Source organism: Manis pentadactyla, chromosome 11 (genome assembly GCF_030020395.1).
Source record: "Manis pentadactyla isolate mManPen7 chromosome 11, mManPen7.hap1, whole genome shotgun sequence".
Lineage (NCBI taxonomy): Eukaryota > Metazoa > Chordata > Mammalia > Pholidota > Manidae > Manis > Manis pentadactyla.
This window is the reverse complement of record NC_080029.1, coordinates 778,824-805,745: the sequence shown is the minus strand read 5'-3', so window position 1 is coordinate 805,745 and position 26,922 is coordinate 778,824. Positions and strand designations below refer to the sequence as shown.

Below are 26,922 nucleotides of genomic sequence, written 5' to 3'. Positions count from 1 at the left end.
GTGCTGGGCCCAGCTGGAGTGGAAGGTGGACCCTGCAGGGGACTGGAGGCAGGGGCATGGGGGTAGCCGGCAGCAGTGCCCATGCTGGTGGGGTGGAGGGTGACCCAAGGTGAGGGGTGTGTGTGGCCCACTGCCTGGGATGGACAGGAGAACCAGCTGATTCGGGGTGGGGGTGCCCTGTGGCACCCAGTCAGGAGAAGGGGGTTGGCTGGAGGGGAGGAGCTGACTGTGCCTGTGAGGGAGCTGGACCAAGGGGAGGAGTTTGGGGAAGAGGGCTGCGCCCCACCGTACTTCCTGTGGCCTGTGGGGGCCTGCCCTCCGCCGCGGGCTGGGCCAGAGCTCGCCCTGCCTCCTCTTCCTCCCGTTTTCTCACAGCTTTAACGGCTGTAGTTTACATACTCTAAAGTCCACGCGTTTAGTGATACCAGCACAGGAAGTGCGAGTGCACAGTCCGCACCACGACCCAGTTCTGGACCATTTCCATCACCCACAAAAAACTGCCTTGGCCTGGCGGCTGTCACGCTGCGCCCCGTCTCGGACCGCCGCTCACCTGCCTCCTGCCCGCACACCGTTCCGTTTCTGGCCGTTCGGCCCCCTGTAGTGTCTTGTCCCGCCTCTTCCGTTCCTGAGCTTCCCGCGAGCTGTGCCGGTCGAGGGGGCCGGGCTGGTGTGTGTGCTGACCGCACAGCGGGTGGCCTGGGGGTTTGTTTTGGGCTGTCATGAACAAAGCCGCTGTGAACTTCCATGAGTGTGAACACGAATGCTGGTAGATCTGTGGTGCTGCCTGGCCGGGTCGTTTGGTGAACTGCTAACTGAAAAGACGCCAAACTGCTTTCCAAAGTGGCAGGAAGGAGAGGGTGAAGGTTCAGCACAGAGGGAGGCGGGGGAGGCCGGCCCGGCACTGGAAGGGCGGCGGACGAGGTGGGGAGGGAGAAGGATGGGGGGTGGGGAGGAAGGACGGGCGGGGGTGAGGAGGCGGAGGAAGGACGGGGCAGGGGGGTGGGGGACGGAGGACAGGCGGGGCGGGTGGGAGAAGGGGGAGGACGGACGGGGGAAGGGGCAGAGGGAAGCTGGGGTGGGAGCTGGCCGGGCAGAGGCTGGGCGGGAGGTCCGTCTGGGGGGTCTGCAGACGCAGGTTCGGCTGCGAGAGTCCTCTGCCCACGTCCTGCGGGCTGAGCTGTCAGGGCGTGTCAGGCCTGGTGGGTGCTGCGGGTCGGGGCGCCCCCTGGCGGCCGAGCCGGAGAGGGCTGGGCGCAGGCCAAGGGTCGGCGGCGCCGGGTTACGCTGCCCTCCCGGCTGCAGGGGGCGTCTCGAGCGTGGCCGTGGACCTGCCTTCGGTTGCTAGGCTGCCAGTGGGGTGGTGGGTGAGGCACTGATTGGTGGGGTCTGGACAAAGCGCGTGTCTGGTACCACTGCGATTGGCTGTGGAGGGCGGGCACTGCGCAGCTTTCAGCGTTGATTGGTCTCTGCCGCACGGGAAATGCCTCCGCACCGGGCCGAAGAGATTGCACTCAAACACTGGGGGCCCCGCTCATTGGGCCGAGGCCGGGGGCGTGTCCCGGCCCGCGCGACGATTGGGAGCAGGCCCAGCAAAGGAGACACCGGCTGGGTGATTGGGCGCGGGGACTAGGCGGCAGCGGCGGCGCGCGTTCCAACGGAGCCCTGGGCCGGCCGCATGGGGCGGCGGCGGCGCCGGGGTGGCCCGGAGGACGCGGCCGGGGCCCTGCCCGAGGCCATCGCCGCGCTGAGTCGGACGCTGCCCGCTGGGCCCAGCCCCGAGACCTTCCGCCGCGCCAAGTTCGACCGTCCGGAGGCGGTGAGGCCAGCGGGGCCGGCAGCCGGGCTCGGTTGGGCCTCAGGAGGACTCAGGGAAGTGGCCAGCCCCACTGACCGCCAGTCTGGGATCTCCGCAGGCCCCCGCGCTCTGGCGGCTACTCTTGCGCGTGCTCTCGCCGTTGCCGGTTGACGGCGCCACGGCCCCCCTGGCCCCGGGTAAGCCCGCCTCCCCTTAAGTCCGCCCCGGCCGGCTCTGGTCCCGCCCACCCACGGCACTGGCCCCGCCCCCACGAGCCCTGAACTCATCCTGTGGCCTCTTCATGGTGTCCCTCAAAGCCGGGCCTTTGCTGGGGGTCGTGCGGGGGCCCTGTTGGGGTCTGGGTGGTGTCACCCCAACGGGTGGCCTCTGAGCCGGCGGAGTCCTGCCCGCCCGCAGAGGCCGAAGCCCGCGCGGTGAGGTCGGCGCTGCGCTCCCGGGGCTACCCGAGGTGGACGCTGGCCCAGCTCCCCGACGACGGCGCCCATGGCAGCCGTGAGCTGCTGCTGGCCCTGGCCTGGCTACTGGCCCGCGGGCCCCTGCTGGAGCAGCTGCTAGTCCAGACCCGCTTGCGGCTGGGCGACGAGATGCCCGTGTGCGAGGTGGGTGAGGCGCAGCTGCCAGGGGAGGATGCGGGGCCTGGGCCTCCACTGGCTCCCTGGCCTGGCCTGGCCTGGCCCCTGCCTACTCCGCACCTTCAGGGCAGGATGGGCCCCCATTCTCCCTGACACCGGGACCCCTGAGCTCTCACCCCAGGGGCCTCCTTTCTCTACTTGTTCTGAGTCTCTGCTGGGGTTGTGGGAACAGGGAGTGACCCTCGTCCCTTGTACAGTGCAAGGCCCTGGCCAGCCCTGGCTGGTCTACACCACGTGTGGAAGCAGACAGCGGAGTGGATGTCCGCCACCTGCAGTGGCTGATGGGAAAGCTTCGGTTCCGGTGGCGAAACCTGATGGTCAGTCAGCAGGAGCAATGTACCCTCCTGGGCAAGGTAGTGCCACCGTGTGTCGGCCACCCCGGCCCAGCCCAGGCTGCGGTCTGTCCTCGGGCTGGATGTGGAACTTTCCCGGCCTGGATGTGGAACTTTCCCGGCCTGGCTGGGGGGTCACAGGCTGGGTACTGCCCTGGGGGCCCAGAGCCTGAGCCCAGGGCCTCAGGTAGTCCAGGACAGGGTCTAGAGCAGGTGGAGCTGGCATTGCTGGGGCCGGGGCCAGTGGGGCAGGAAGCCTGCAGGGTTGGCCATCTTGTCGCCAAAGTCACCCGAGGCCTCAGGCTGTGTGTCGCCAAGCAGTGTGGTCGTCCTCAGGCTCTAGGGTGGTGGCTGCTGCCTGGGCACACAGCGGGGGGAGACACTTCCCTTCTCCTCCTGCATCCCTGGTGTGGGCTGGTGGGCAGTGGGCAGCTCCCACGTGTCCTGAGGGCTGGTAAGACACAGCTCTGGGGGCATAGGTGTCCCCCACAGGCCCAGTGCAGCCGACTGAGGGTTGGCTGGGCAGGTGGCCATTGGCACCCACCGGCCTAGGCCTCCTTGGTTCTGGAACCTCCCCCTCCCCTTGCACCCCTGCCTCTGGCCAAGGGTCTTGCTTATCAGACCTTTCTTGAGACCTTTTGGCCCCTCTTGACTTGCTGTGCTCCTGCAGCTCCTCCTGCTTGGGACGCGGCCACTCACCTCCCTGGGAGACCCAGACTCGCCCTGCGGCCCTGCCGTTGGCCTTGCTGGACCTCAGCCTTCCCAGAGGCCTTGGTCCATCTCCGGGGAGGCGCTTGCCCTCCTCAGCCTGGGGTCTTCACTGCTTGTTTCAGATTCACTTATACACCAGCGGTTGCCATGGCAACCGCAGCCTCGGCCACCTGTCTGTTGCCGAAACGGAGCTGCTCAGGGACCCAGAGGGCGGCCGGCAGGTGAGGGCTGGCAGGGGCTGAGGTGGGTGTTGCCTAAATCCCAGGGGTCTCAGGAGGAGGACCAGGTAGGGATCGATGGAGCTGTGGGTGGTTCCAAAATCGCCATCTTGCTGGGGGTGAGGGAGGTGTGTCCTCAGCCCTACCTGGCCTAATCCAGACTGGCTGCTGTGTGCGCCTGGCCAGGAAGGTCAGGGTGTGACCGTCACAGGTGTCTGAGCCAGGCTGGGAGCTGTCTGAGGGGCCCCTGGAATTAAGGACTGCTTGGAGGTTCAAGCTGATAGTGTTGTGTCTTCAGCCTGTGCAGGGGTCACCTGGTGATGGAGGGGCCCAGGGGTGGCCTAGCATGCCTCACGCTCTGCTGATATTCTTTTCAGGGGAGCCCCATTGTCATGGTTTCCTTCCCTTGGGCTGGCATGGCCAGGGGCTCCAGGGACATGAAGGCTGGCTGTCACTTGAGGCTTGGGCTCTGGTTGGTTGCATGTGAGACCAGTTGTTTGGGCCAGAAGGCTGAGGGTCAGGGCTGGTGCAGCCCTTCCTTCTATGCACAGCAGGTCCCACCTCTGGAGCTGAGTGCTGCTGGGGCCGGGGGGTGGGGGTGGGGGTGGGGGGAGGAGGCGGGGCAAGGGGGGGCATTTTCATCCCTGCTGTGGGGTCAGGGTGGCCACTCAGATGCCTGCAGGCCTGTGTCCCTGGCTGACTCTTGGCTGGCCCCACCCAGGCAGGATTGTGCCTGGCTCTGGAGGTGCTGAGGTAGTACCTTGGCTGGGTCCCCTTTTAGGGGTGACTCAGCAAGGCCCAGGCTTCCCGTTCCCGATCCCCTTGGTGGAGCAGAGCAGAGGCTGCTCCACCTCCAGCTGGGTGCTGCCTGGGACCCCGGCCTTCGTGATGGGGGTCATGCATGTGGGCTCCATGTCCCCCCGGGGTCTGGCACACGTTGGTGCAGCAGGACTGCAGATGGTGTGGACAGGTGGACAGGGCCACGGCTGGCTTCCTTCCAGGGCTTCTGGCAGGGGAGCTGGCGGAAGTCTGGATTGGGTTGCCTGCAGGGCCTGCGCATTTGGGACGGGTCCCAGAAGCTTCTGGAATGATCCCTGCCTGCCGTCCAAGCAGCCAGTGGCTGGGCAGCGTTCTTAATTATGGCTGGCCTGCGGCCTCCACACATCCCTGGGCTTCCTCCCTGCCTCCTCCCAGGGCAGTGGGTCGAGGCAGGCAGCTGCCTCCAGAGGCCGGACCTGGGGGGCTGGGCTAGTGTGAGGTGGGTGCAGAGGGCTGTTGCTCCCCTCCCCCACCACTGTGCTGCCTCCCCTTCCTGCGACTGGTGTTGCGGGGCACTCGTGGGACTGCTCTTGGAAACCGCATCGACTGTTCTCACGAGTGTGCGTGTGCGTTCTGACTGCCCTCCACGTGTCTCCCAGTGCCTCTGGGCTCCTGGCTCCCTAGGCTGCGGGGACATTGTCCCTGTCAGCCTGCTTCTCTGGCAGGCGATGGGCTGGGCCCCCTGAGCCCTGGAGCCCCAGGTTCCAGCTGCAGCGGGGAGGCCCCTGGCCGCCTGGCTGGCACTCTGGGTTTGCTGTGGGGCCAGCAGTGGGCAGAGCAAACATCCCTCCCAGGCCGGGAGAGGCCCTGGGTCACTGCTGTGTATCCCAGGGTGTGTGCACTGGTTCTCGTGACTGGTGGCCTGGCAGAGCTCTCTGTTGCCATTTGTCCTGTCTGCAGAACACGCTCATGTTCCCAAGTGGCTCAGCACCCTGTTTGCTGGAAGGAGCTGTGCCCACAGTGGTCAGTGTGCTGATGGTGGTGTTCAGAGAAGAGCCACAGCAGGCGCCAGCCCAGGGTTGGGGGTGGGATGGGGGCGTCTGAGTTGTTGCTTCCTAGCTCTGGTGGTGCCATGGGCGGGGCCCCTGGTTCCTGCCAGGCCTCCTGAGGGGCCAGGCAGGTGGAACTGGAGCCTGTGTATGAGGCTGTTCATGGGCCCAGGTGCCTGTGGGCACAGGCTAGGGGCTGTCATGGTGGGCGGGAGGCGCGGTGGGGATTTGCGCCATGCAGGTGCCCTGGCCTAGCCCACCCTGTCTTTGAGGTCGCCCTCCCCTGGAGCCTGGCAGGCTCTCCTGTTTGGGGCCCTCCCGTCTGCCCACAGCCGCTGGGGTGCAGCCCTGCCAGCAGAAATGTGGGGCAGTGGTCCCAGGTCCGGGGTGCTGGGACTCAGCTTCTTACCCTGTGGTGTTTGCAGCTGGGGTCAGTGTCAGGGCGCCAGCAGAGCCTAGGGGCCTGGGTGGGGGCTTGGCCAGGCCCTGCGCAGAGGTGGGACTCCGCGGCCTGGGCCAGGAGACAGAGGGAGCGGTGGGAGTGGCGGGTGGGGGTTCCAGCCCTCAGGGTCCCCGGTGCCTATGGGGTCTCACGCCTTGGCTGCAGCTGCTGGGGAGTCTGGAGACGGAGAACAAGCGCCTGGAGGCTGCCCTGCGGTGGAGGCGCCGGGAGCTGGTCTTCTGGCAGTGGATGGTCAGGAGGCCCCACCCTTCCCCGCCCCACCCTGTCCGCAGCAGCCCTGGGGTTGTGGGGGGCTCGGCCCACCTCCCAGACAGGAAGAGGGGATTCAGGAAGGCCGTGCACAGCCCTAAAGCCTCTTCGCTTCCAGGCCTGCTGCTGAGTGTGGGGCCCTTTCCAGGCCTCCCCCACCTTTGTCCGGCCACCCACCTGCCCAGGGGTCTTGGCCTTTCAGAAGTCTGGCCATTGTGCCTCCAGGCCTGCTGGGTGACCTGGGGGTGGGCACTGCCTCTGGGTCCCTGTGCCACCCGTCCCTGCTGCTGGGGAGCCGGGCCTGTGGCTATGGCGGTTGCCGCCCAACCTCTTTCTTGGGTCTCTCTGCAGGACACGGTCCTGGGCGCCTGCCCCCTGGAGGCCTCACAGCCATCGTCCCTGCCCCGGATCCCTGAGCAGGGAGCTGGCGAATTGCAGCTGGTGGCGCAGGAGCTGCAGGCCCTGCTAGAGGAGCTGCAGGAAGCGGTGGAGACCCGGCGGTCGGCCTGGGAGGCGGGGGTGAGGGCTGGGGGGGCGCCAGCTTAATCTGACTCGGTGCGGAGGGGTGTGCTGAGGCGCCGTGCCTTGTGCTCTCCAGCCCGGTCAGGCGGGAGCCCTCTGCCCCTGGTGGTGACAGCTGAGGCTCCGTTTGCAAGTGATTTCTCATGAGGAACACGGCACTTGTCACAGCCTAGGCTCCGGGAGCCTCCTGCTTGGGAACATTGGAGCAGAGGCCACCAAGTTCCCTGGGGACGCCACGGGTGCAGCCTCTTCTCACCCTCCAACCCCACTGGGCCAGCTGCCTACTGGCTCCATGGGATAGGGCCTGCCCAAAGGGTCACTGTGGTCCCTCAGGGGGCACTTGAGGCCCAGCGTCCCTCAGCCCCACCCTATGTTCCCCTCCTGGAGGGCACTGGAAAGGTGGGGAGCTGACTCAGCAGAGGGTGGTGGGAGGCAGGGCCCGACCCTGGCGTGGCAGGTGGGGTTAGGGTGGGCACCCCTCCGCCCCCAGTGTCTGGGCTCTGGGTTCTGAATAGGCCCTGAAGGCCTTGGCCTGCTGGGAGCAGCCATACCCTGCCCCTGCCCAGCACCTGCCGAGTTGAGCAGGTCAGGCCTGTGGCTGGGTGGTCCTGTGGGGGCTGGTCAGGCTGCCAGCCTTGTCTCTGGGTCCCCGTGGTCTCGGGCTGAGGGCTCAGGTGCGTGGCGAGCGTGATGCAGAGCCTGGAAGGGCCGGCCCGTGAGTTGGTGCTGGGCTGCCCGGTCCCCAGGAGGCATGGGTTCTGGGTCTCAGCCTTCCTCAGTGGCCTGGGGGTTGCCCAGGGAGTGCCGAGGGGGCTGAGGCCAGTGTCCTGTGTGGGCCGTGCTGCTCTTGGCTCAGAAATCTGTCTTCTGCGCAGATTGGAGGCCGGGGGCCGGCTTGGAGTGCAGTGCGGCAGGCCCTGCAGGAGGCAGTCGGACAGGAGCTGGCCGCTTTGCAGCAGGCCTGGGAGCCAGACCAGGGCCTGGCCCAAGCCTGTCCCCATGGGCCCCACCGGCTGGTGAGGAGTGAGGCTGGAGTCCCAGGGGAGCCAGGTGGCCTGGGCCTGCAGGCTGCCGAGGTGATTGGGGCACTAAGGAGCCGGGAGGCCTGCCTGGAGGCAGTGCTACACCAGCTGCAAGGACAGTGTCGGCAAGAGTTGGCCAGGCTGGCAGGAGCCCTGCCCGGCCTCATCTGGATCCCGCCGCCCCGACGGTGAGGGCCTGTGGACGGATCCGTGCCACCTCCCCTCAGCCTGGCTGGGCCCAGGAGTGTGGATGCTCAGGCCGGTGGCCGCAGGGCAGTGCAGACTGGAGCCCCAGCTCCTGCTCTCCCTGGGCCTTGGGGCTGTCCCTTTGGGCAGAGCCTTGTCTGTTGGCCTGCAGTACTGGGGGCAGGCATGGCAGTCGTGACAGGCCCAGCATGATGGCTGGGGCATTTAGGATCAGAGGGGACTCAAAAATAAATAGTGGAGGCCTCCCTGCAAGGGTCAGGCTCCCGGCCATCCCTCTGCCCCCCTTCCAGGGCTCTGTGTAGGCTGTGCAGAGGCCCAGGGGAAGAGAGCCCCAGGCAGTGGTGGCCAAGGCCAGGCTAGCCCAGGGCTCCCTGGCTGCTGGAAGGAAGGCAGGGCCTGGGGGAGGGGTCCTTGCACCCTCATCCTGGCTGTCCTCAAACCCCTGGGTGTGTGTGTCTGTGTGTCGCGCCAGATGCTGGGGTGGGTGGGGGCTATGCTCCTTTCCTGGGGTGGCACTCCTGGTTGGGGGGGGCCACTTCGGACAGAGGGGACTTTGTTCCCAAGATTGCTCCGGGAGCTGGGCTCAGCCCTGACAAAGAGCCATCTGTGTCCGGGGATGTGCCGGAATGGGTGCCCTCTGCCCAGTAGGCCCAGCACCACAGCACCCTCGCTCCCTGGTAGGCACAGCCACCTCCCTGCTCCCTGGCCAGGCTCCCGTCTTCCCAGGACAATTGAACCCCTACCTGCTGCTGGGTGGGCCAAGGGGCCACCTCCTGCTGAGGCCCCGGGACACTCCCAGCCACTAGGGGCCCCGGCCTGCCAGAATGTTCTCTCCTTGGCTTTCCCTGCCCGCCTGGGGGTGTGCTGGAATGGCAGCCCACGCCCAGAGGCACCCGCTCGCCATGGCCTCCTTTGCCCTGGAGGACACAGCTGCGCCCCTGCACTGTCTTCGGAGTGCTCACTGGGCAGCCGGGACCAGCGGTCCTCCCGTTCAGGAGTGCGTCCCTGACACCGCCCTCCTGGGCCCGGCTACCCCCCCAGCTCCGGCTTGGGGCTCGGCGCTTCCCACTGCGCTGTCCTCCAAGTGTCTGGAGATGCCTCTGGGCTCCCTGAAGCCGTCCCACCACCGCACCCTCCTGACTGCTGGACCTGGCCCTTCTTGTCCTGGAAACCTAAGGTTCCCCAAGGAACTTGATTTTTAGAAGCCCAAATGCAGAGTCAATGTTATGGAGCCATCACTCCTCAAATTGATCTGTCAGTCAATAAACCCCAATCAAACCCCAAGTGTGCTTGCGTGGCTGTGGGACTAAGGATGCTGAAGCGTGGGGTGGAATGGGCCTGAGAGCCCATGCCCTTGCAGGGCGGAGCGTGCCCGTGGGCTCCCATGAGCAGGCCAGTCTAGGGCTGTGGTACAGATGGTGTGGGGTGCAGTCCCAGTCTCACCAGGCTTAGACGGGGTCAGCTGGGGCTCACTCCTCAGGCAGGCTGCTGTCTCTGACATTCTCCTGCCTCCTCCATTTCCAGGGGTCCCCAATCCTGGTCACAGCCTCTTCTGCACATTACAAGTTGACAGGCCTGACACCCCCAGGCCCTGGGATGGATGCGGGTGCAGGGTAGCCCAGGCCCGCGTGTGCGCTGGAGTCTAGCCTGGCCAGCATGGGGCAGTGGGGGCTGCTCTGACCAGCAAGTGTCGGTGTGAGGGTGGCGCTGTGGGCCCCCTGTTCCCCCCGAGACACAGACAAGCAGCCCTGCAGGAGGTGAGGATGGCCCACTCCGTTAGGGAGTAGCTTCAAGCCGGGAAACAGACGCCACCAAAGAGATACCTCTGTTTATTAAAGACAGTGGGACAAGCCGGAGGGAGGGGTTTATTTGGGACATCTAACCATAAGGGACTGGGGTGCAAACAGCCACCCATCATCACAGAGATGGAAGCGAGCCAGCCCAGGAAAGGCGTGCAGGAGAGAGGGTAGGCAGCCACATGGTGGGGTGTGGGGCGCCTGGGGCTTGTGTGCTGCCCGTGCTGGGGCCTTGAGGCCGGCACCTGGAATGCCGGACCTGCCACACTGGCTCCGGCTCTCGCTCGGCTTGGGTGATGGCAGCAGAGTGTTCGGGGCACAATGGGGGGCGTGTGCCCAGCGGCCTCCTTGGGGGGGCAGCCAGGGCCTCTTAAAATCTTGAGGCAGTCACGGGCATGTCGCAGAGGGCGCCGCACAGGAGGCAGTCTGACCACTGCCTTGCAGCTAAAGCCGGACTGGCGGCCAGTGGTCAGCACCGCTCACGTGGACCCACGCGCATCCGTGGGTGGGTGTCAGGAGGCAAACCTCGGCACGAGCCCCACGTGCCGTGCCGTGGCTGCACTGTGCTGTCACTTCCAGCCTCTCGGTCCCTGGGCTCCGGAGACCCTGCTGCTCACTGCTGTCCCCCAGCCCAGGGTCTCCCCATCGTGGTGGGTGCCGTTGGCCTGGGGGCATGCCTGGCTGGAGAGCTGGCCAGGTCAGGCCCAGGCCCTCCAGGCTCCCCTGCTGGCCAAGGGGTGTCCCAGTGTCCCCCTCAGTCCAGATGTAGGTAGAGGGGCCCTTCTCAGCCACTTTGGGCAGATCCCTCAGCCCCGCCTCCCCGTGTCCTCAGCAGGACCGTGGCCCAGCCCTGTGTGGGGACTCGTGTGCCGCCCTCCTCACTGTCCCCAGGGTTCACCAGGTGCCCACTGCAGGTCCCGGGTGGGTGAGAAGGCAGGTGGGATTCAGGTGGGCCCTGGTAGATGTGGGGTCTGGGGTCTGGCCGTCTTGGGTGTGGGAGGCAGTGGCTACTCTTGTAGGTTTTTTTCTTCTGGTTTGCTTATATTTTTATTTACAGTTCCCAAGGGTTTCTTTTCCTCCCCTTTCAGGGACAGTGTGTGTGTGAAAAACCTGGCGTCAAACCGACCACCATCACCACTTCTGAGTGTGCAGGGCAGTAGCCACAGGTGCCCTCACATGCACAGTCGGCCCCGCTATCCCCAAGAGCTTTCTCATCTCTCTAGACTGAAGCTGTGCCCCACTAAACACTGACTCCCTGCCCCAGGCGCCCCCTCTGTCTCCAAGGGTGTGACTCCTCCAGGCCCTGCAAGTGAGCGGTTCCTACGGGGCTGTCCTTCCATGACTGGCTGGCTTCACGTGCATGACATGACATGCTCTCGTCTGTCGGTGGCTGCGTGTGTTCCCTTCCTCATGGCCGAATCGTACTCCACTTGTGGGTGGACTGCACAGCCCTCCGTGACTGCAGCCACGGGCACCTGGGCTGCGTCTGCGCTGGCTGCTGTGGGCAGAGCTGCCGGGAATGTGGGGTGCAGAGACTCCTTTTTCAGTTAGGGCCACAGTGGTTGGTTGTCAGGAGCCAGATGTGCACTTGATGGAGACCATGCGCGGCTTCCGGAGCCCCTGCGACAGGAAGGGCAGGACCAGAGGGGACATGGGGCCGTTTCCCAGGGAGGCTTAGCAGTGGCTGTCAACAGTCCCCCCAGTCGCTGCTTGGGGCTGGGGTGCTGCCTTCAGGGTGCTCTCAGCGAGAGGTGCAGGGTGCTGAGGAGAAATACCTCCGGGTTCTGTTTATTGAGGCCGAAGCACTGAATAAGTATTTAGGTCCTAGTGGCTTCGCTTTCCTCTGAAGAGGAAAACCACCCAGCTTATAAACTGGGGAAGACCTTGAATTTCAAACGACGATTCCTATGAACAGGACACTGGGTCCTGCACACCTCAGACCTTAATCTGGGAGGCCGCGGGTCCCTGGCACAGGCTGGGCCCGCTTGTTATTGCGGCGCTGCCGCCAGGCTGTCCAGCGGGGAGACACCGCGGAGGGAGGGCAGGGCGGCGGGGCACAGCCTCGGGCGCCCACCAGCCGCCCCCGAGGGTCCGCGCGCGCTCGGGAACGGGTGCCCCACAGTTAGGCGCAACTTGGGGGCTTCACGCGAGAGAGCTAAGTAGTCGGTCTGTGGTGTCTTGACGCGGAGGCCGCCCTCAGGCCGAGTCCCGCTGGGGTCCCGGGCCCACCTGTGTGGCCACCTCCCGGCAGGGCGACGGTCGGGCCTCCCCGCGGCCGTTGCCACCCTTGTCCTTAACTAGCGTCCGCGCTTTTGTTCTCAGCCATTATGACTATATTCTCTCCCCATCTGCTGTATTTCTATATATTTTAAGACGACCGTAAACTTTACAGACATTCTGAGTATCTTCACGTCCGGTATCCCTTGAAGACCCTCTGACGTGTTTGGTTTATCCACTGCCTTCTTTCATTTTTGTCATGTTTTTCTTCTCAAGCGTTTCTGCTGTGAACTGTACAATAAGGCTGAGCTCGGGCCGCCCCCGCGGGCCCCCCGCCAGCCCGTGTCCCTGCAGGTCCCCGGGGGGTCCGCCCCCTTCCCTGGGCGGCCTCCGCTGGAGCCTCGTCCCTAAGCACGTGCGGAGCCTCCTCCTGCTTCAGCCTTACCCTCCCGCTGTGCTCCTCAGGCCTGCTGCCTCCCCGGCACGACGCTCGTGGGCTCCCACACGGCTGCCCATAGCTCCTCGCCTCACTGCGGCCCGGGCGCTGTGTGTCCTCCTGCCCTTTGTGGCCCTGCTGCCCTGTGTGTCCTTCCTACTCGGGACGCGGGGCTGTTCCCGGGTCTCAGCTTCACAGGCAATGCTCCGTGACCTCTGCCGCCCGTGTGCACGTGTCGCCGGCCCGGTCCTGGGGTACAGCTCCCGGTCGCGGAGCAGCGCGGTTCGGCCCCTGCAGGCCACGCACGTCTGCGGGGCGGGTGGGCACACGCCTGACCTGCAGCACGGCGCCAGGCGTGGCAGGTCCCCTCGAGTCCACCACCCGGCGGTTTGCGGTGAGCCTCGCTGTGGCTCCCGCTGCGTCCCACTGGTGGCTGGCCATGCCCACAATCCGGGCGCTGACCACTTGGGCGGTGCCTGTGCGGCGTCCTTCCAGCCCTTCCCACGCCCCGGAGGGGGTCTCCTGTCACTTGCAAGCGTTGCGGGAAACAGCCCTGTCTCTGCCGTCGTCTCTCCCTCGGTCACGTCTGGATGGGCAGAAGCTCTTGAATGTCACGTCGTCCAACTAACTTATCTGTCTTTTCTTTTGATAGTTGCTGTTATTTTGTGTCCCATTTAACATTTTTCCCACTCCGAAGTCATACAGATATCCTCTCACACGTCATGTTCTTCCGATAAGGCCAGATTCCTCCCTCCCCGCCTGCCCCCATCCCCGTTCCCTTCCCCAGTTAGGACTCAAGTCACATGGAATTGCTTTTTTGTGTGAGGCAGGGGTCAAATCTCATCTTTTCAAAAGTATGTGTCATGAGTCTCCTGGAGTCCACCCCTCCCAGGGCACAGTCCTGGGCTGGGGTTCCTCCCCGAGTGGGCGGCCGCGCCCCAGTCCGCGGGTCCCTTCTCTGCTCCTTGAGGCTGCGTCTGCCCACCGCTGTGGGGATGCCCAGGGGGCTCAGCACCCCAGCTGCACCACAAGTCTTAATGTGAATCAGGACCACCTGCCTTCCTGTTTGCTTCAGAAGTTTTTGACTCCATTTGGTCCTTTGCATTTCCACACGTATTTTATAATCAGTTTGTCAAATATTAGGAAAAGCTCTTGGGATTTTGCCTGGGGCTACACGGAATCCATAGATTAGTTTGAGAACTGATACGTTTAATTGATCTTCCTGTTTATGAACACATCTCCCCATCTAGATGTTCAGTAATTTATCTTATTGAAGCTTTATTTTTTCTGGGTAGAGATATTATCACTCCTTTATTAGACTTACTAGATTATATGAACAGTATGTGTGTGTGTGTACACAAATTTCATTTTCTAACTGTTGAAAATTATAGACACGCAGTTGATTTGTATATATTGACCTGGTATAAACAATCTTGTTAAACTCACTTATTAATTCCAAGCATTTATCTCTAGGTTTCTCAGACTTCTCTAAGTATACAGGTATATCACCTGCAACAGCTAAAGACCGTTTCATTTCTTTATCTCCAATCCTTATCTGTTTCTCTTCCTTGCTTCAGGAAGTAGCCCGCCTCCCCGGAGCCTCTGGCACGACGCTGAGCCAGGACCGTGGCCGCAGGCATCTGTTTGCATCCGTCCCAAAGGGGACATTCCCAGCTCTTCGCTACTAGGATCGCTCTCTGTGTAGGATTCCTGTAGTGCATTTTATCAGATTAAAAAATTTCCTTCCGTTCTTATAAATCATGAACGGCTACTGAACGCTTTTAAATGCCTTTTCTGCATCAATTGATAGGACTGTATTTTTTTCATTTCATCTGTTATTTGAAGAATGACATTTGTTGATTTTTTTAAACCTTTCATTTAACAGCTAATTTCAAATACAGGCCTGCGGAAGTGGCACCGTGCCTTGCCGCCCCCACCCAGGCACCTCTGCTCCTGTCTCAGCCCGACTTCCCTTGGACCAGGACACTTGGGACAGGCATGTTGGGGGGGTACAGGTGTAGGAGCACATGGTATAGGAGGCTGCCGGGCGGGCATGCCCTGCCAGGGCCCATCCCACCCTTTGGCGGACAGTGTCCGCCAGGCTCCGGTCCTGCAGAGAAGCGAAGATGCCCAGGGTGCCTGCTGGCCGCCGCGTGGTGGAGGGGCCCTGCTGCTGGGTGAGCACTGGCCCCCAGGGGGCTTCACGCATCCCATTCTGTGGGGACACGTGGCTGCCTGACAGCCCCACCATTCCTTCCAGATATGCTGGAGACACTGCTGCATGGCACAACTGTCCCTTCCCGCCCGTGCTCATGTTGCTTGTGGACTCAGCCTGCCAGGCACCGCCTGCCCCTCGCTGTGGGCTTGTGCGGCCCCCTGGTGGCCCCTGCCCCTAACATGCCTGTCCCAGGAGGCTTCTTGCCTTTGGAGCCATGGGCTCTTTGAGGCTCATCTTGTGCCTTTTTGCCCCAAATCAGCCATTTCTCTGAGGGATCTGGAGAATGTCAGTTACAAGCAGGGTGTAGGCTTGTCCCAGGGCACCCAGTGTTGCTGGGGGTCCCGCTGTTCAGCCTCCTCTGGAGTGCACACCCCTGTGTCTGATGTGAGTTTGCACAGAGCCCACAGGACTTGTCCCAGCTGCCTCCTTTTCCTGTGGGACCCTGGGTGCCCAGCACCCAGTCTCCTTATCCACTCCACCCGAAGCTCCCCTCTGCCCTTCTAGGCAGGCTGCTGAGAGCTCAACCTGAAGAAAGGGATGGGAAGGACTTGGTAGCAGCAAGAAAGTTCAGTTAACAAGCTGGCCCTGGACACAAACCACCTGTATGGGGCTGAACGGTGCTCCCAGATTAGGTGTCCATGTCCTAATTCCTGGAACCTGAGAATGTGACCTTATTCGGAAAGATGTGATTAAATTAAGGATCTTGAGATGAGGCGATGATCCTAGATTATTCAGTGGACCTTAAATTAAGGGGTAAGCAACCTTGCAAGGGACAGACCCAGGCATGAAGGAGACAGACCTACTTGCGGAGAGGGGAGGTGAAGACTGCACAGCAAGGGACAGGGCCACAAGCCCTGGGACACCTGGGCCCTCGGGGGCTGCAAAGGCAGGACGGACCCTCCGCTGGAGCCTCCTGGGGGAGCCCCGTCCTGGGTTTCGGACTCCTGCCTCCAGAAGGGTGGAGAGTGTTTCTGTGGCTCTCACCTGGCCAGCCTGTGGCAGTTTGTTATGGCTGCCCAGGGCCACTCGCACAGCAGCCTCGCCCCATGGGCACAGGCGAACGGCTCTGTCGGGCAAGGGGCGGAGGGGACACACCTGCTGGCTTCGGAGCCAGACCGGCCTTGATTCCTGGGTTACACCTGAGTGAGTTGGACTGGATTTGTTGGTACTTCCTCAGGATTTTTGCCTGTATGTTCATGTGTGGTACTGGCCTCTAATTTCCATTTCTTGTTAAGTCCATGTCTGGTTTTGGTGTCAAAGTTAAAATAGCTTCAAAAAATGAGTTGATGATTACCTTATTTTTTTCTAATCTCTAAAATACCCGTGTTTTGAGTAAAATTTGATCATTTCTTCTTTAAATGTTTGGAACACTTGGCTGCTGTCTTCCAGCTTGGTGCTTTCTTTGTGGGAAGGATTTGTTTTTAAAGGACTCAACTTCTTTTATTATTGCAATACTATTCCAATTTTCTGTTTCTTCTTGGTAAGTTGTGTTTATAAAGAAATTTGTCTTCAACAATTTTGAACGGTTGCTTATACAGTTCTAAATATCCTTTATTGTCTTTCTAATGCTGGCCACGGCTGCAGGGATGGATGTCCTGTTTGTTTCGCTGGTACTGGACATTTGTACCTCTGTCTTCTGATCTCAGTCAGTTTTCCTAAGGGTTATCGAAGATATTAGTCATTTCATAAAACCAGCTGCTGGCTTTGTAGATCTTCTCTGTCATATTTAAAGACATCCCGTTAACTTCTGCCCTTTTCCATTCCCTGGATTTATTTTGCTTTTCTGTTTTTGATTTACTGAGCTGGGCACTTACTTGTGATGTTCATCACGTGTCCCTTCCTAACATATCATTCAAAGCTCCCCGTTTCCTTCCAAGCCCCACTGTACTGAATTCTGCAGGTTTTGATGTACGCCATTACCATCCACTTCAAAATGCCCACAAGCATGGCGATTTCTTCTTCAATCCACGGGCCCCTGGGACGTGTCTTTCTTAACTTGGGACTGCGTGCTTTTGCCTGGTTGCCTTTTTGTGACAGCTGAATTGTGCAGTGATAGGAGAACGTCATCTGTGACCTTGTTCCCTTGACGTTTCTGAGACTTGATTTTTGGACCAGTTTATGGTCAGTTCCTGTGACTGTTCGGTGCCCTTGAAAAGAGTGCACGCCTGCATTGCTTGGGGCTCTGTGTGCTGGTGGGGCCGGGGCTGTTCCGCCCTCATAGGCAGCGGGACCCCTGCGGTCTGATGTGTCGTGCCTGTTCCTTCCGTCTCAGCTTCTGCTTTCTGAGCCTCCTGTTGTATCACATAGTTAGATACTCTGTGTGCCTGTGTGCACGGATGGCTGTAGCTTCCCGGTGGGCTGACACTGTATCATGTGGACCCACCCTCTTTACTCCTTAGACACTTTTTGCCCGAAGCCCCCTTGATTACTGCGGCTCATAGGCTTTCTTTTTGTGTTTGCATGCTGTCTCCTCTTCTAGTCTTTTATTTTCAACCTGTGTGCTTATTTTAAATGTGTTTTGTAGGAACTGAACATATCTGTCTTATGATTGGCTCTTCCAGTCCACTTGCATTTACAGAAACTGCTGGTGTATTTGGATATGAAGCTGCCATCTTACTTGGAAACCTGTGTGCCCGTGACTTTCAACACGTATGGCCTCAGCCATTTTAATAGGTGTGGAGAGGTATCTGCATTTTCTAAATGTTGAACATCTCATGTGCTGATTCACCGTCCACATACCTTCTTTGGTGGAGTGTCTGCTCAATGAGTTTTGATTTTTAAGAGTTAAAAAAAAAAACATATTCTGCATACAAGTCTTTTGCCTGACATGTGATTTACAAATATGTTCTTCTAGTCTATGGCTTGTCTTTCCATCTCTTAACAATGGCTTTTACAGAGCAAAAGTTTTAACATTTAATTTATTTTAATGGGATTAAATCTGTAGGTCATTCTGGGGGACAGCGGGCATCTTAACCACGCTGAACCTTTTTGGGAGCACAGCATGTCCCTCCATTTATTCAGACCTTCTCTGATTTCTTTCATCAGTGTTTTGTGGTTTTTGGCATACAAATCCTATTTTGTTAGATTTTTATTGAAGTAGTAATTTATTGGAGGGGCCAGTATAGCTCACTGCTTTAAGAAAATTGGTTTTCAATTGTTTCTTGTATATAGAAACAGGATTGAATTTGTTTTGACCTTGTATCCTGCCACCTTGCTAAACTCACTTATTAGAGTTCAGTCCTTTTTTTAGTAGAACTTTGGGATTTTTACATAGGCTCCCATGTCATCTATGAACAGAGACAGTTTTATTTCTTCCTTTCTAACCTGTGTGCCTTTTATTTCTTTTTCTTATTTTATTGCATTGTCTAGGACTGTGGATACAGGGCACATCTTTGCCTTGTTCCTGATCTTAGGGCAAAGCATCCAGTCCTTCAGGATTAAGTATCAAGTTAGCTGTATGTTTTTCTTTGTTTTATTGCTGCTTTCTGTAGGCACCCTTTATTAGATTAAGTAAATGCCCTTCTATTTCTTGTTTTCTGAGAGTGTTTGTGGTGGATGGATGTTGAATTCTATCAAATGCTTTCTCTGCATCCACTGAAATATCACATGGTTTCCTCTTCAGGCTATTAATTCGGTGAATCACACTGATTTATTTTCACATATTGAACGAGACTTGCATTCCTGGGATGCCATCCATGTGGTGTGGCACTTTTTTCCTTAAAAAAAATATTGCTTAATTCTATTTGCTAATATTTTGTTGAGGGTTTTTGTATCTTCTTGGCACTGGTGGCTTTTCATATTCTTTTCCCCTGTGGGTTGGACTTTCTTGGCTTTTTATATGAAGAGTAATTTCAGATTGTATCGTGCACAGTCAAACATTATTTTATGAGAGTCTGGTCTTGTTTTAGGGTGCAGCCAGCTCAGCTGGGTTCAGCTGCAGGTTGCAGATGGACTTCTGCCTCTGGGCTGTGGATGTAAGATCAGTCCTGCTCTCAGAGCCTTTGCGCGCTATTTGGACCCATCCTGTGTGAGCAGCACCGGGTCCTGTGTGGGACTGAGGGCCCGGTCCTTCCTGCCGTTCACTGCTGTCTTGCTAATTAGGATCAGACCCGTTGCACACACAGCTTCTGGTTGAGCCCAGAAGTCACCAACAACTACATGGGGCTGCTTTCTGGAGCTCCTCCCTCCTCGGCGACTTTCTGGCTCCCAGAGTCCTCTGGCAGGAGTCTAGGGTGTTAGTCACTCCACTTGCCTGAAGGCTGCTGGTGACTGGGCCTGCATCTGGGGACAGAGAGAGCAGGGCCTGGCTCCCTACCTCCCTTCAAGCAAGTGGGGCCCGCCGTCTGGCAGTCACATCTCCTCCGACCAGAGAGGAAGCTCTTGTCCCTAAAAAGGTGCCTGTGAACTCTGTTGCCCCAACTGCTGTTTGTGGGTGGGATTGCCCAGGGGTTGGGCATGAGAGAAAACCATCCCTGCCCCCCCAGTGCCTGCTCAGTGAACACAACCACCCGCACCCCTACCCTTCTGCCCAGGGATCTCCCAATCTCAGTGAGCATTAGGACATTCCTTTCCTTCCTGCTCCCTGGGCTGGAACTAGAGGGCTTCCCTGTAGCTCTCTTTCTGTGCATGCCCTCCACCTCCCTCCAACCCCCCATTTCTGGCTTTCAAGCTCGGTTGAGTCCAGGCCAGGGGGATATTGGAGGAAGACCCAAAATTCACCTCCAGCCTGGTGGCGCTTCAGATTCTGGCTTTCCCCCGATGTGGCCATCACTGTTTGCTTTCCAGAGCCCTTGGATGCTTCACACAGTGTCTATGCAACCTACGGGCACCAGCACAATTCACCCTGAACGCAGCCCCGTGTCCCTCAAGAGCAGCAGTCGTCTCCTGTGCACAGCGGAGACTCTGTCGTGGTCTGCACACCGTCTTCCTCGTGGTATGTGTTTGCGTGATATATCTTTTCCTATCCATATGGTCATGATTTATATGTGTCCCTTGTAAACAGTGTCTATTTTGACATGTGAAAAAATCAGACTGATTATCTGATTGGTCTTTAAATGGGGACACTGAGTCCTTTACATGTAATATAATTATTGATAAATTAGCGTTTAAACCTTTCAGCTTTAGAAGTCTTTTGGTTTTTCCAGCCGTGGCTCTATTTCTGCCCTCTCTTGTCTTGTCTTTCGGGTCGACCCATTGTTTTCTTTCCACACGTTGGTGAGTCAGGCATTGCCTGTGGCCTTTGGTGCTTCAGCTGCAAGTGACAAGGTGCTTCCTTGACTTAACCAGAGTCAGTCCATACCCTTCTGTTTCCCTCTGGCTTTATAATGCTGTTACCGGTGCATATTTTAATTTCATGTATCTAGCCATTTAAAGCATTATTACATACACAGTCTGTGTTCATTTAGGTTTCTCCACACTGGCCACTTTCTTCGCTCTTCTGCCCCAAACTTTGGCCTCCCTGACCTTACATCTGGGATTATTCTCTGCATGAAGCATGTCCTTTGCACTATTTTTGCTGCAGGCCTGCTAGCTCTCTCACTTTCTGTCTGTCTGAGTAAAGAATTATTTTAGGTCAGCAATCGTATTAGTTACCTATTGCTGCTGTAACAAGTCGCCACAAATTTAAGGCAACACAAATTTACTATCTTAGGGTTCTGCAGGTCAGCAGCCTTGTGGGGGTAAAATGCAGGTTGGTTCTCTCTAGAAGATCTAGGGGACAATTTTTTTCCTTGCTGTTCCCAGCTTCTAGTGGCCACCTGTATTTTTGGCTCATGGCCCCTTCCACCATTTTTCAAGCCAGGGTGTAGCACTTTCCAACTGCTCTTTCACACTCCTGCCTGTTCCTTGTAAAGACCCCTGTGATTATACTGGGCCCACTCGATAATCTAGGATAAACTCCCATCTTAATTCAATCGTATCTGCAAAGTCCTGTCTGCTGTAGGTGATCTGTCCCCTGGTTTTGGGGAAGAGGACACAGACGTCTCTGGGGGCCACTGTGCTGCTGCCCACAGCAGTTGTTTTCTTCTCGAGGACTGAAGACCTCATTCCATTGTCCTGCACTTGCTGCTGCGGCTGAGAAGCCAGATGGCAGATGACTCCCTTTCCTTTCTGACATCTGGCTGCTTTTAAGGTTTTTCCTTTGTCTTTGGTCATTACCGGTTCTACATGATGTGTGTGTGTGTGTGTGTGTGTGGTTATAAGGCTACGGGTTGGTTGTCCACTTGTACCTGTGGCTTGGAACCTTTCTTGACCGCCCGCCCTCTCTCTGGGCATCACTGCGCCTCGGCCGGGGCCCCTGGGGAGCCGAGCACACACGATCAGGGCTGCCGCCACACTCCCCATCTGTGGCTCTCACTTCCTGCCTCGATGCTCTGGTCTGTGCAGTTCCTTCTGCTCTTGGCTCCAGCCCTTGGATGGGGGAGCCTGTGGGGTCTGGTCCGCTGTCAGTGTGTCCTTTGAGTCCTTGATTTCTGTTTTTGTGTTTGTACTACTTGAATTTCTGTAGTTTTTTCCACTCTGCTCTGTCACATTCACAGTCTCTAGGGCCAGTCCGGGACCACGGTAAGCAAGGCTGTTTTCAGGCTGCCTCGGAAAGCTCCGGTCTCTGGGGTTTTGGGGGTTCCCCTCCACTGGGGTCAGACTGGGTTCCTGGTGGCTCACTCCTGGAGTCCACTTTGGGGGCACACTGTGTTTGAAAAATTACTGGAGGAATAATTTGAGGCCTTCAGTGGAGACACTTCCCTCCTGAGGGGTTTCAGGTGCTGCCGGGCACTGGAGGCACCACCTGCCCAGGGTTACCTGAGCCAAGTTCAGAGCCTGATGGGCGGCCCCTCCCTGGGCTGTGGCCCTGCCCCTTCGGGCCTGGCTGCTTTCCCCCCAGCCCTCTGGCAGCTGTCAGATGTGAAGCTGCTCTCTCTCCCTGGGGGGCCCCAACCTCCTATGAGGGTCCCCAAGGCCTCTCTGTGGATGTGGTTCAGCTCCATCAGCCCTCCATGAAGGTTGGGGCTGGGCATAGAGCCCACCTTGGTGACCACATGGAGTGACGGCCAGTGGGGAGGAGCTGGGGCTAAGGTAGGTTAGCTGTGGCTAAGCCTAGACCCCGGAGTGGAGCTGGTGGCTGGGTGGAGGCTTGGCATGGAGGGAGGTGCACAAGGTCGGGCCTGCCACCGGGGCAGCAAGGCCAACGGTGCCCCAGCCAGGGGAGCCACCAGGACTGTGCGCACCAGGGTGGGGCCCAAGCTGTGCACAGCCATGAGAAGCTGTCGTGAGATATGGCTGAGGTCTGGCAGGGCCAGAACTGGGTCGGGGTTGCTTTAGGGCCAGACTGGGAGTTTGGTCCTCTTGTCAAGGCTGTGGGGAGGCGTGGCAGTGAGGTGGGAGACACAGCAGACTGGCAGGTTGGGAAGGTGACTTACGTGTCCCCCGCAAAAGAGTATGTTGAAGTCCTAATCTGCCGCACCTCCCAATGAGACCTTATTTGTCTCATTATGTCATCAAGTTAAGACAGGTCATTTAGGGTGGGCCTTCCAGTGTGACCGGTGTCTTCACGAGAAGGGAAGAGACAAACTCAGGGAGGGCCACGAAGCGAGAGCAGGCAGGCAGTAGGCCCAGCTCCCCGTCTTCATTCTAGAGGTGGACAGGCTGGGGTGTGGTGGGGGGCTCAGTGAGGACAGGGTGGCCGCTCGGCGTCAGGGAGCGAAGTCTGAGCCGGCAAGCCCTGGCGTGCCCCCTGGCTGGCTGGAGCAGAGATGACTGTGCCCACCGCCCCTGTGCTGCGCCTTCCGGAGAAACCCCGGGCGGGCTGGAGAATCCAGGACCCTGAGCCTCCCCGAGGACTCGCTGCCGCGCTTCTGTTCTGTTCCCACGGGTCACCCGCAGAGAACCGGCCGTCAGCCCGGCGCCCACGTCGGGCCAGCTCCGCGGGCGGGGACCCGGGTCCCCCAGGCCTCCTGTCACAGGCGAGTGGGGTCACCTCGGTGGGCAGCCTGGGTGGGGCTGCAGCGGAACTGCCGAGCACGAGCGGGCGCCCCCAGGTGAGGAGGGAGAGAACACACCCCCCGGGCCCCGCGTGGACACCGAGGACACCCCTCCAGAGCCGGCGGTCCCCGGGGCGCCGCGGCGCAGGGCTGTCGCCTTGGCAACGAGCGCTGCGGAGGGGCAGGGGGTGGAGCCTCGGCCGGGGGCGGGGCGCGCTGGCGGGGGCGCGGAGGGGGCGGCGGGAGCGCGGCGCGGCGCAGAGGCTCGGCGGGGCCCGCGGCGGGTAGGCGCGGGCAGGGGCGCGGGGCGGCACTGCGGGGGTGAGGCCCGGGCGCGGGCGGCGGGCAGGGGAGCGGAGAGCGGCCTGCGGGGAGCGGCCTGGGTCCGGTCGGGGCTGTCGCCGGCCCTCGCCCCGCTCCTCCTCTCGTGGGCGCTGAGGGTGTTGTGAGGAGGGGCGGGCAGGGGGCGTGCGAGGGCAGCGGGGCAGGTACAGGGCAGCCAGGGCAGCAGGGCCTGGGGCCGGGTCCCCGCGGAGAGGCCGCGCAGGGTATGGGGGCGGGGCGGGGTCCGGCTTGGGCCCCTCTGGGAGGTCCGGTCGGCTTGGGGTCGGTCCCCGCACCCTCATCCTCAGCCCGGGTTCGTTGAGTGACTGAGGGAGCGAGAACGCCGCGGAGGGGGTGAGGAGGAGCGGGTTTAGCGGTGCACCGGGTCTCGGGCGCTGGCCTGGCGATTCCCGGGCCGCTGCTGCAGCCAGAGGGCAGGGGTAAGGGCTTCCCGGGTCGAGCGTGTCTGCTTGGTGGGGCTGCGTCGGGGGGCGGGGCAGGAGCCTGGAACTGCGGGTGCAGGGGCACAGGCCGGGGGCCTCCCGGGACCCCTCTGCTGGAAGTGTCTGAGCGCAGCGTGGTGGGGGTTCCTGCGTGTAGCTGCGGGGCCCGCTGGGAGGCAAGTGCAGCTGCCGTGAGGGCAGAAGTAGGGGGCGGATTTCCGGGAGGGTCTTTGTCCCCGGTCAACGGGGGGCTGCGGTGTCACCAAGGCAGGCTGAGCACTCGCTTCAGACAGGTGACATTACATTTTATGTTCTTGTCTAGACAGGGCAGTAAACAGGGCCCAGGGCCCCGGGGTGCTGTGCAGGGGGGAGGCGGGGGGGAGGGGACCTGGCTGGAAAAGAGCCCGCAAGTGACTTGAGGGTGGGTGAGGGGTTCAGACCCAGGCGCAGGGACCGTTTGGTGTCGGACTCAGACCGGCACAGCCATGACAGCTAGTGCCCGGGGTGCGAGGGGGGCCAGGGGGCCGTAGCGGAGGGCGGGCTTCCTGAGATGGCCTCTGAAGTGCAGGGGAGCGGCGGCGGGGGGAACCTTCCCTTGGCGGTGGGCAGGGCCGTGGGCGTGCTGGCGCGCGGGGCGGGGTGTACATGGCCCGGCATGTGGCCCGGACACGGCCTCCGGAGGCGGTGGGAGACGTGGGGGAAAACATGGCAGAGAGTGGTGCACACGGCCTGGGGGCGGTGGGCTGCGGGAGCCTAACTCCGCCGGGGCAGGGGTGCGGAGGCACGGACAGGCCTGCGGGGTGGAAGCCACAGGACCTGGATTCCTCTCCGTCCCGGTCACAAAACCTGCCGGCCGGGCTCGGGGACGGCGCCCGAGCTGGCGGGGCGGCGGGCGCGGGCTCCCCTCCCCGCCCAGTGCGGCGCCCGGGGAGTGGAGGAAGCCGGCTTGCGCCCGGCGGGGACACACCAGCGCGGTCTCGGGATGCGCGCGGCGGGCGGACCACTTCCGTTCGGTTCCTTCCTGGCGGTGCTGGGAACGAGGCCTCGGGTCTCCGGTGGGGCCGCAGCGCCCCCTGGAGGCCCGTGCCCGGTCCTCGGGACCGTGCGCCCATTGGCGCGTGCCTGCGGCAGGGGCCCCGGCGGGCGAAGCGGGAGTGAGGAGAGCGCCGCGCGGGGAAGGAGCCCGGTGCGGGGTGGGCGCGCCGGGCCGTGCCCTTACTTTGTCCCTCTGGTCTCCCCAGGTTCCCAGCTCGCCTGCCCGGAGCGGGCCCGCCCTCGGGGCGGCTGGACAGGCCCGCCGCGCCATGCCCGCGGGCTGAGCGCCGTCGACACAGGGTCTCGTCCCGCCTCGCGCGGGGGCCGCGCGCGCACAGGCCGGGGCCGGCGGCCGACCATGGTGCTGCCGCCCCCGGACCGGCGCCACGTGTGCCTGACCACGCTGGTGATCATGGGCAGCATGGCGGTCATGGACTCGTACCTGGTGGAGCAGAACCAGGGCCCGCGCAAGATCGGCGTGTGCATCATCGTGCTGGTGGGCGACGTGTGCTTCCTGCTGGTTCTGCGCTACGTGGCCGTGTGGGTGGGTGCCGAGGTGCGCACCGCCAAGCGCGGCTACGCCATGATCCTCTGGTTTCTGTACATCTTCGTGCTGGAGATCAAGCTCTACTTCATCTTCCAGAACTACAAGGCGGCGCGGCGAGGCGCGGCTGACCCGGTGGCGCGCAAGGCGCTGACGCTGCTGCTCTCAGTGTGCGTGCCCGGCCTCTTCCTGCTGCTCGTGGCGCTGGACCGCATGGAGTACGTGCGCACCTTCCGCAAGCGCGAGGACCTGCGCGGCCGCCTCTTCTGGGTGGCGCTGGACCTGCTGGACCTGCTGGACATGCAGGCCAGCCTGTGGGAGCCGCCGCGCACCGGGCTGCCGCTGTGGGCCGAGGGCCTCACCTTCTTCTACTGCTACACGCTGCTGCTTGTGCTGCCCTGCGTGGCGCTCAGCGAGGTCAGCATGCAGGGGGAGCACATCGCGCCGCAGAAGATGATGCTCTACCCTGTGCTCAGCCTCGCCACCGTCAACGTGGTGGCCGTGCTGGCGCGCGCAGCCAACATGGCACTCTTCCGCGACAGCCGCGTCTCGGCCATCTTCGTGGGCAAGAACGTGGTGGCGCTTGCCACCAAGGCCTGTACCTTCCTCGAGTACCGCCGCCAGGTGCGCGACTTCCCGCCACCTGCACTCGCGCTGGAGCTGCAGCCGCCACCCCCGCAGCGCAACTCGGTGCCACCGCCCCCACCGCTGCACGGCCCACCGGGCCGCCCCCACGGGCCTTCGCCCACGCGCGACGCCCTGGGCACGTGACAGGGCCTGAGCAGCGTGGGCCGCCTCCAGGGTGCAGGGATGCGGGGGGCAGTGTGCACTTTGCATGGGACGGGATGGGGGCCGGCTCCCCACGGGGCCAGGTACAGTGAGTCCCCGGCCACAGCCGCTTCATCTCAGGAATCCCTCAGACCGCGGACCCTCAGCCGCCTCTCACTGGCCTCAGGGCACGGGCCAGTGTGTGCGGCCTGGCTGGAGGGCAAGGGGCCCCGCCCTTGCCTGCTGGGGGCCTGGGTGGGAAGGGAAGACAGAATGTGCGGGGGTCTGGTCTCTTGGGGTCCCGCGGTGGGGCCCCTGGCTCAGAGTTTGGGGCCAGGAGGGCTCTGTCATTTTAAAGACTGGTGTTTACAATTTTGTATGCAAAGCCGGCAGCTCCGCCTATTTCGTGTGTCCTGTTTTTAACAGCTGGGGGAGGGTCTGGTAGGAGGGGGTGGGAATGAGTGGGGTGGGGGTCTGGGCCAGCCCACTTCCTGGGCCTTCTCCCCAGGCCTGCTCTGTTTCTGCTCTGTCCTAGACAGCCTCCCTCCAACCTTGGAGGTCCCATAACCCCGGCATTCTGGAATACCTTCAGCCCCATCCCTCGCCCCAGGGCTGCGCTGGCCCCTTGTCCCTGCCCCCACACATCTGGCCCAGAAGTGCCCCCAAGCCCCTGGTTCACGTCTGGCGCTCAGGGCTCCCCCATCCCAGCACAGCCCAAAGCCAGATGGGATGAGGTCACGGAACTGGGTCCATCGGGGGCGCCAGGGGCCACTGGTGTCATGGGAGCTCACCACACCCACGCCCACTGCGGGTCTCTCACTTGGCCTCCGCCGGCCCTGCACTTTTGGTGTGACCCTGGGCACTGACTGACTGACCAGGCCACAGAGGGTTTCTGCAGCATCTGGAGAGGGGTCCTTCACCTTGCGTCTTATTAGGCCATTGGCATGGCTGTTTGAGGATGCTTTGCAGGGTGACTGGGTGACAGTCACACAGGCTGTGCCAAGTGACAGGTAGCATTGTAGTGTCCCGGGCAAGCCAGGAGTGCTCACTGCATTTGCCAGCACTTCCTGATGGCAAGGCCTGTCCCACTGCCACCAGAGGCATCTGACCTACCATTCCCTGTAGGTCCTCTCTGAGCCCCTTCCTGCCAACTGCAGCAGTTCAGGATGTGGCTGGCAGGTCACA

At 61.1% G+C, this 26,922-nt stretch overlaps 1 protein-coding gene across 14 annotated transcripts; it reads left to right on the top strand.

Moving 5' to 3' along the window:
- Nucleotides 1-1,067: 1,067 nt before the first annotated feature.
- Nucleotides 1,068-26,130, top strand: LOC118910722 (transmembrane protein 121). 14 transcript variants are annotated; one of them, XM_036882150.2, is made up of 9 exons: nucleotides 1,077-1,816; nucleotides 1,914-1,992; nucleotides 2,213-2,415; nucleotides 2,646-2,765; nucleotides 3,614-3,712; nucleotides 6,125-6,211; nucleotides 6,581-6,748; nucleotides 7,627-7,961; nucleotides 24,632-25,285. In XM_036882150.2, exons 1-9 carry the CDS (start codon nucleotides 1,676-1,678, stop codon nucleotides 25,098-25,100), a joined length of 1,701 nt encoding a protein of 566 aa, XP_036738045.2. In that variant the 5' UTR covers nucleotides 1,077-1,675; the 3' UTR covers nucleotides 25,101-25,285. The 14 variants fall into 14 exon arrangements, with proteins under 14 accessions (XP_036738042.2, XP_036738041.2, XP_057344036.1 ...); XM_036882149.2 differs by having other exon boundaries at nucleotides 1,078-1,816; nucleotides 2,646-2,801; XM_057488052.1 differs by lacking the exon at nucleotides 6,125-6,211 and having other exon boundaries at nucleotides 1,075-1,816.
- The last annotated feature ends 792 nt before the right edge of the window (nucleotides 26,131-26,922 follow it).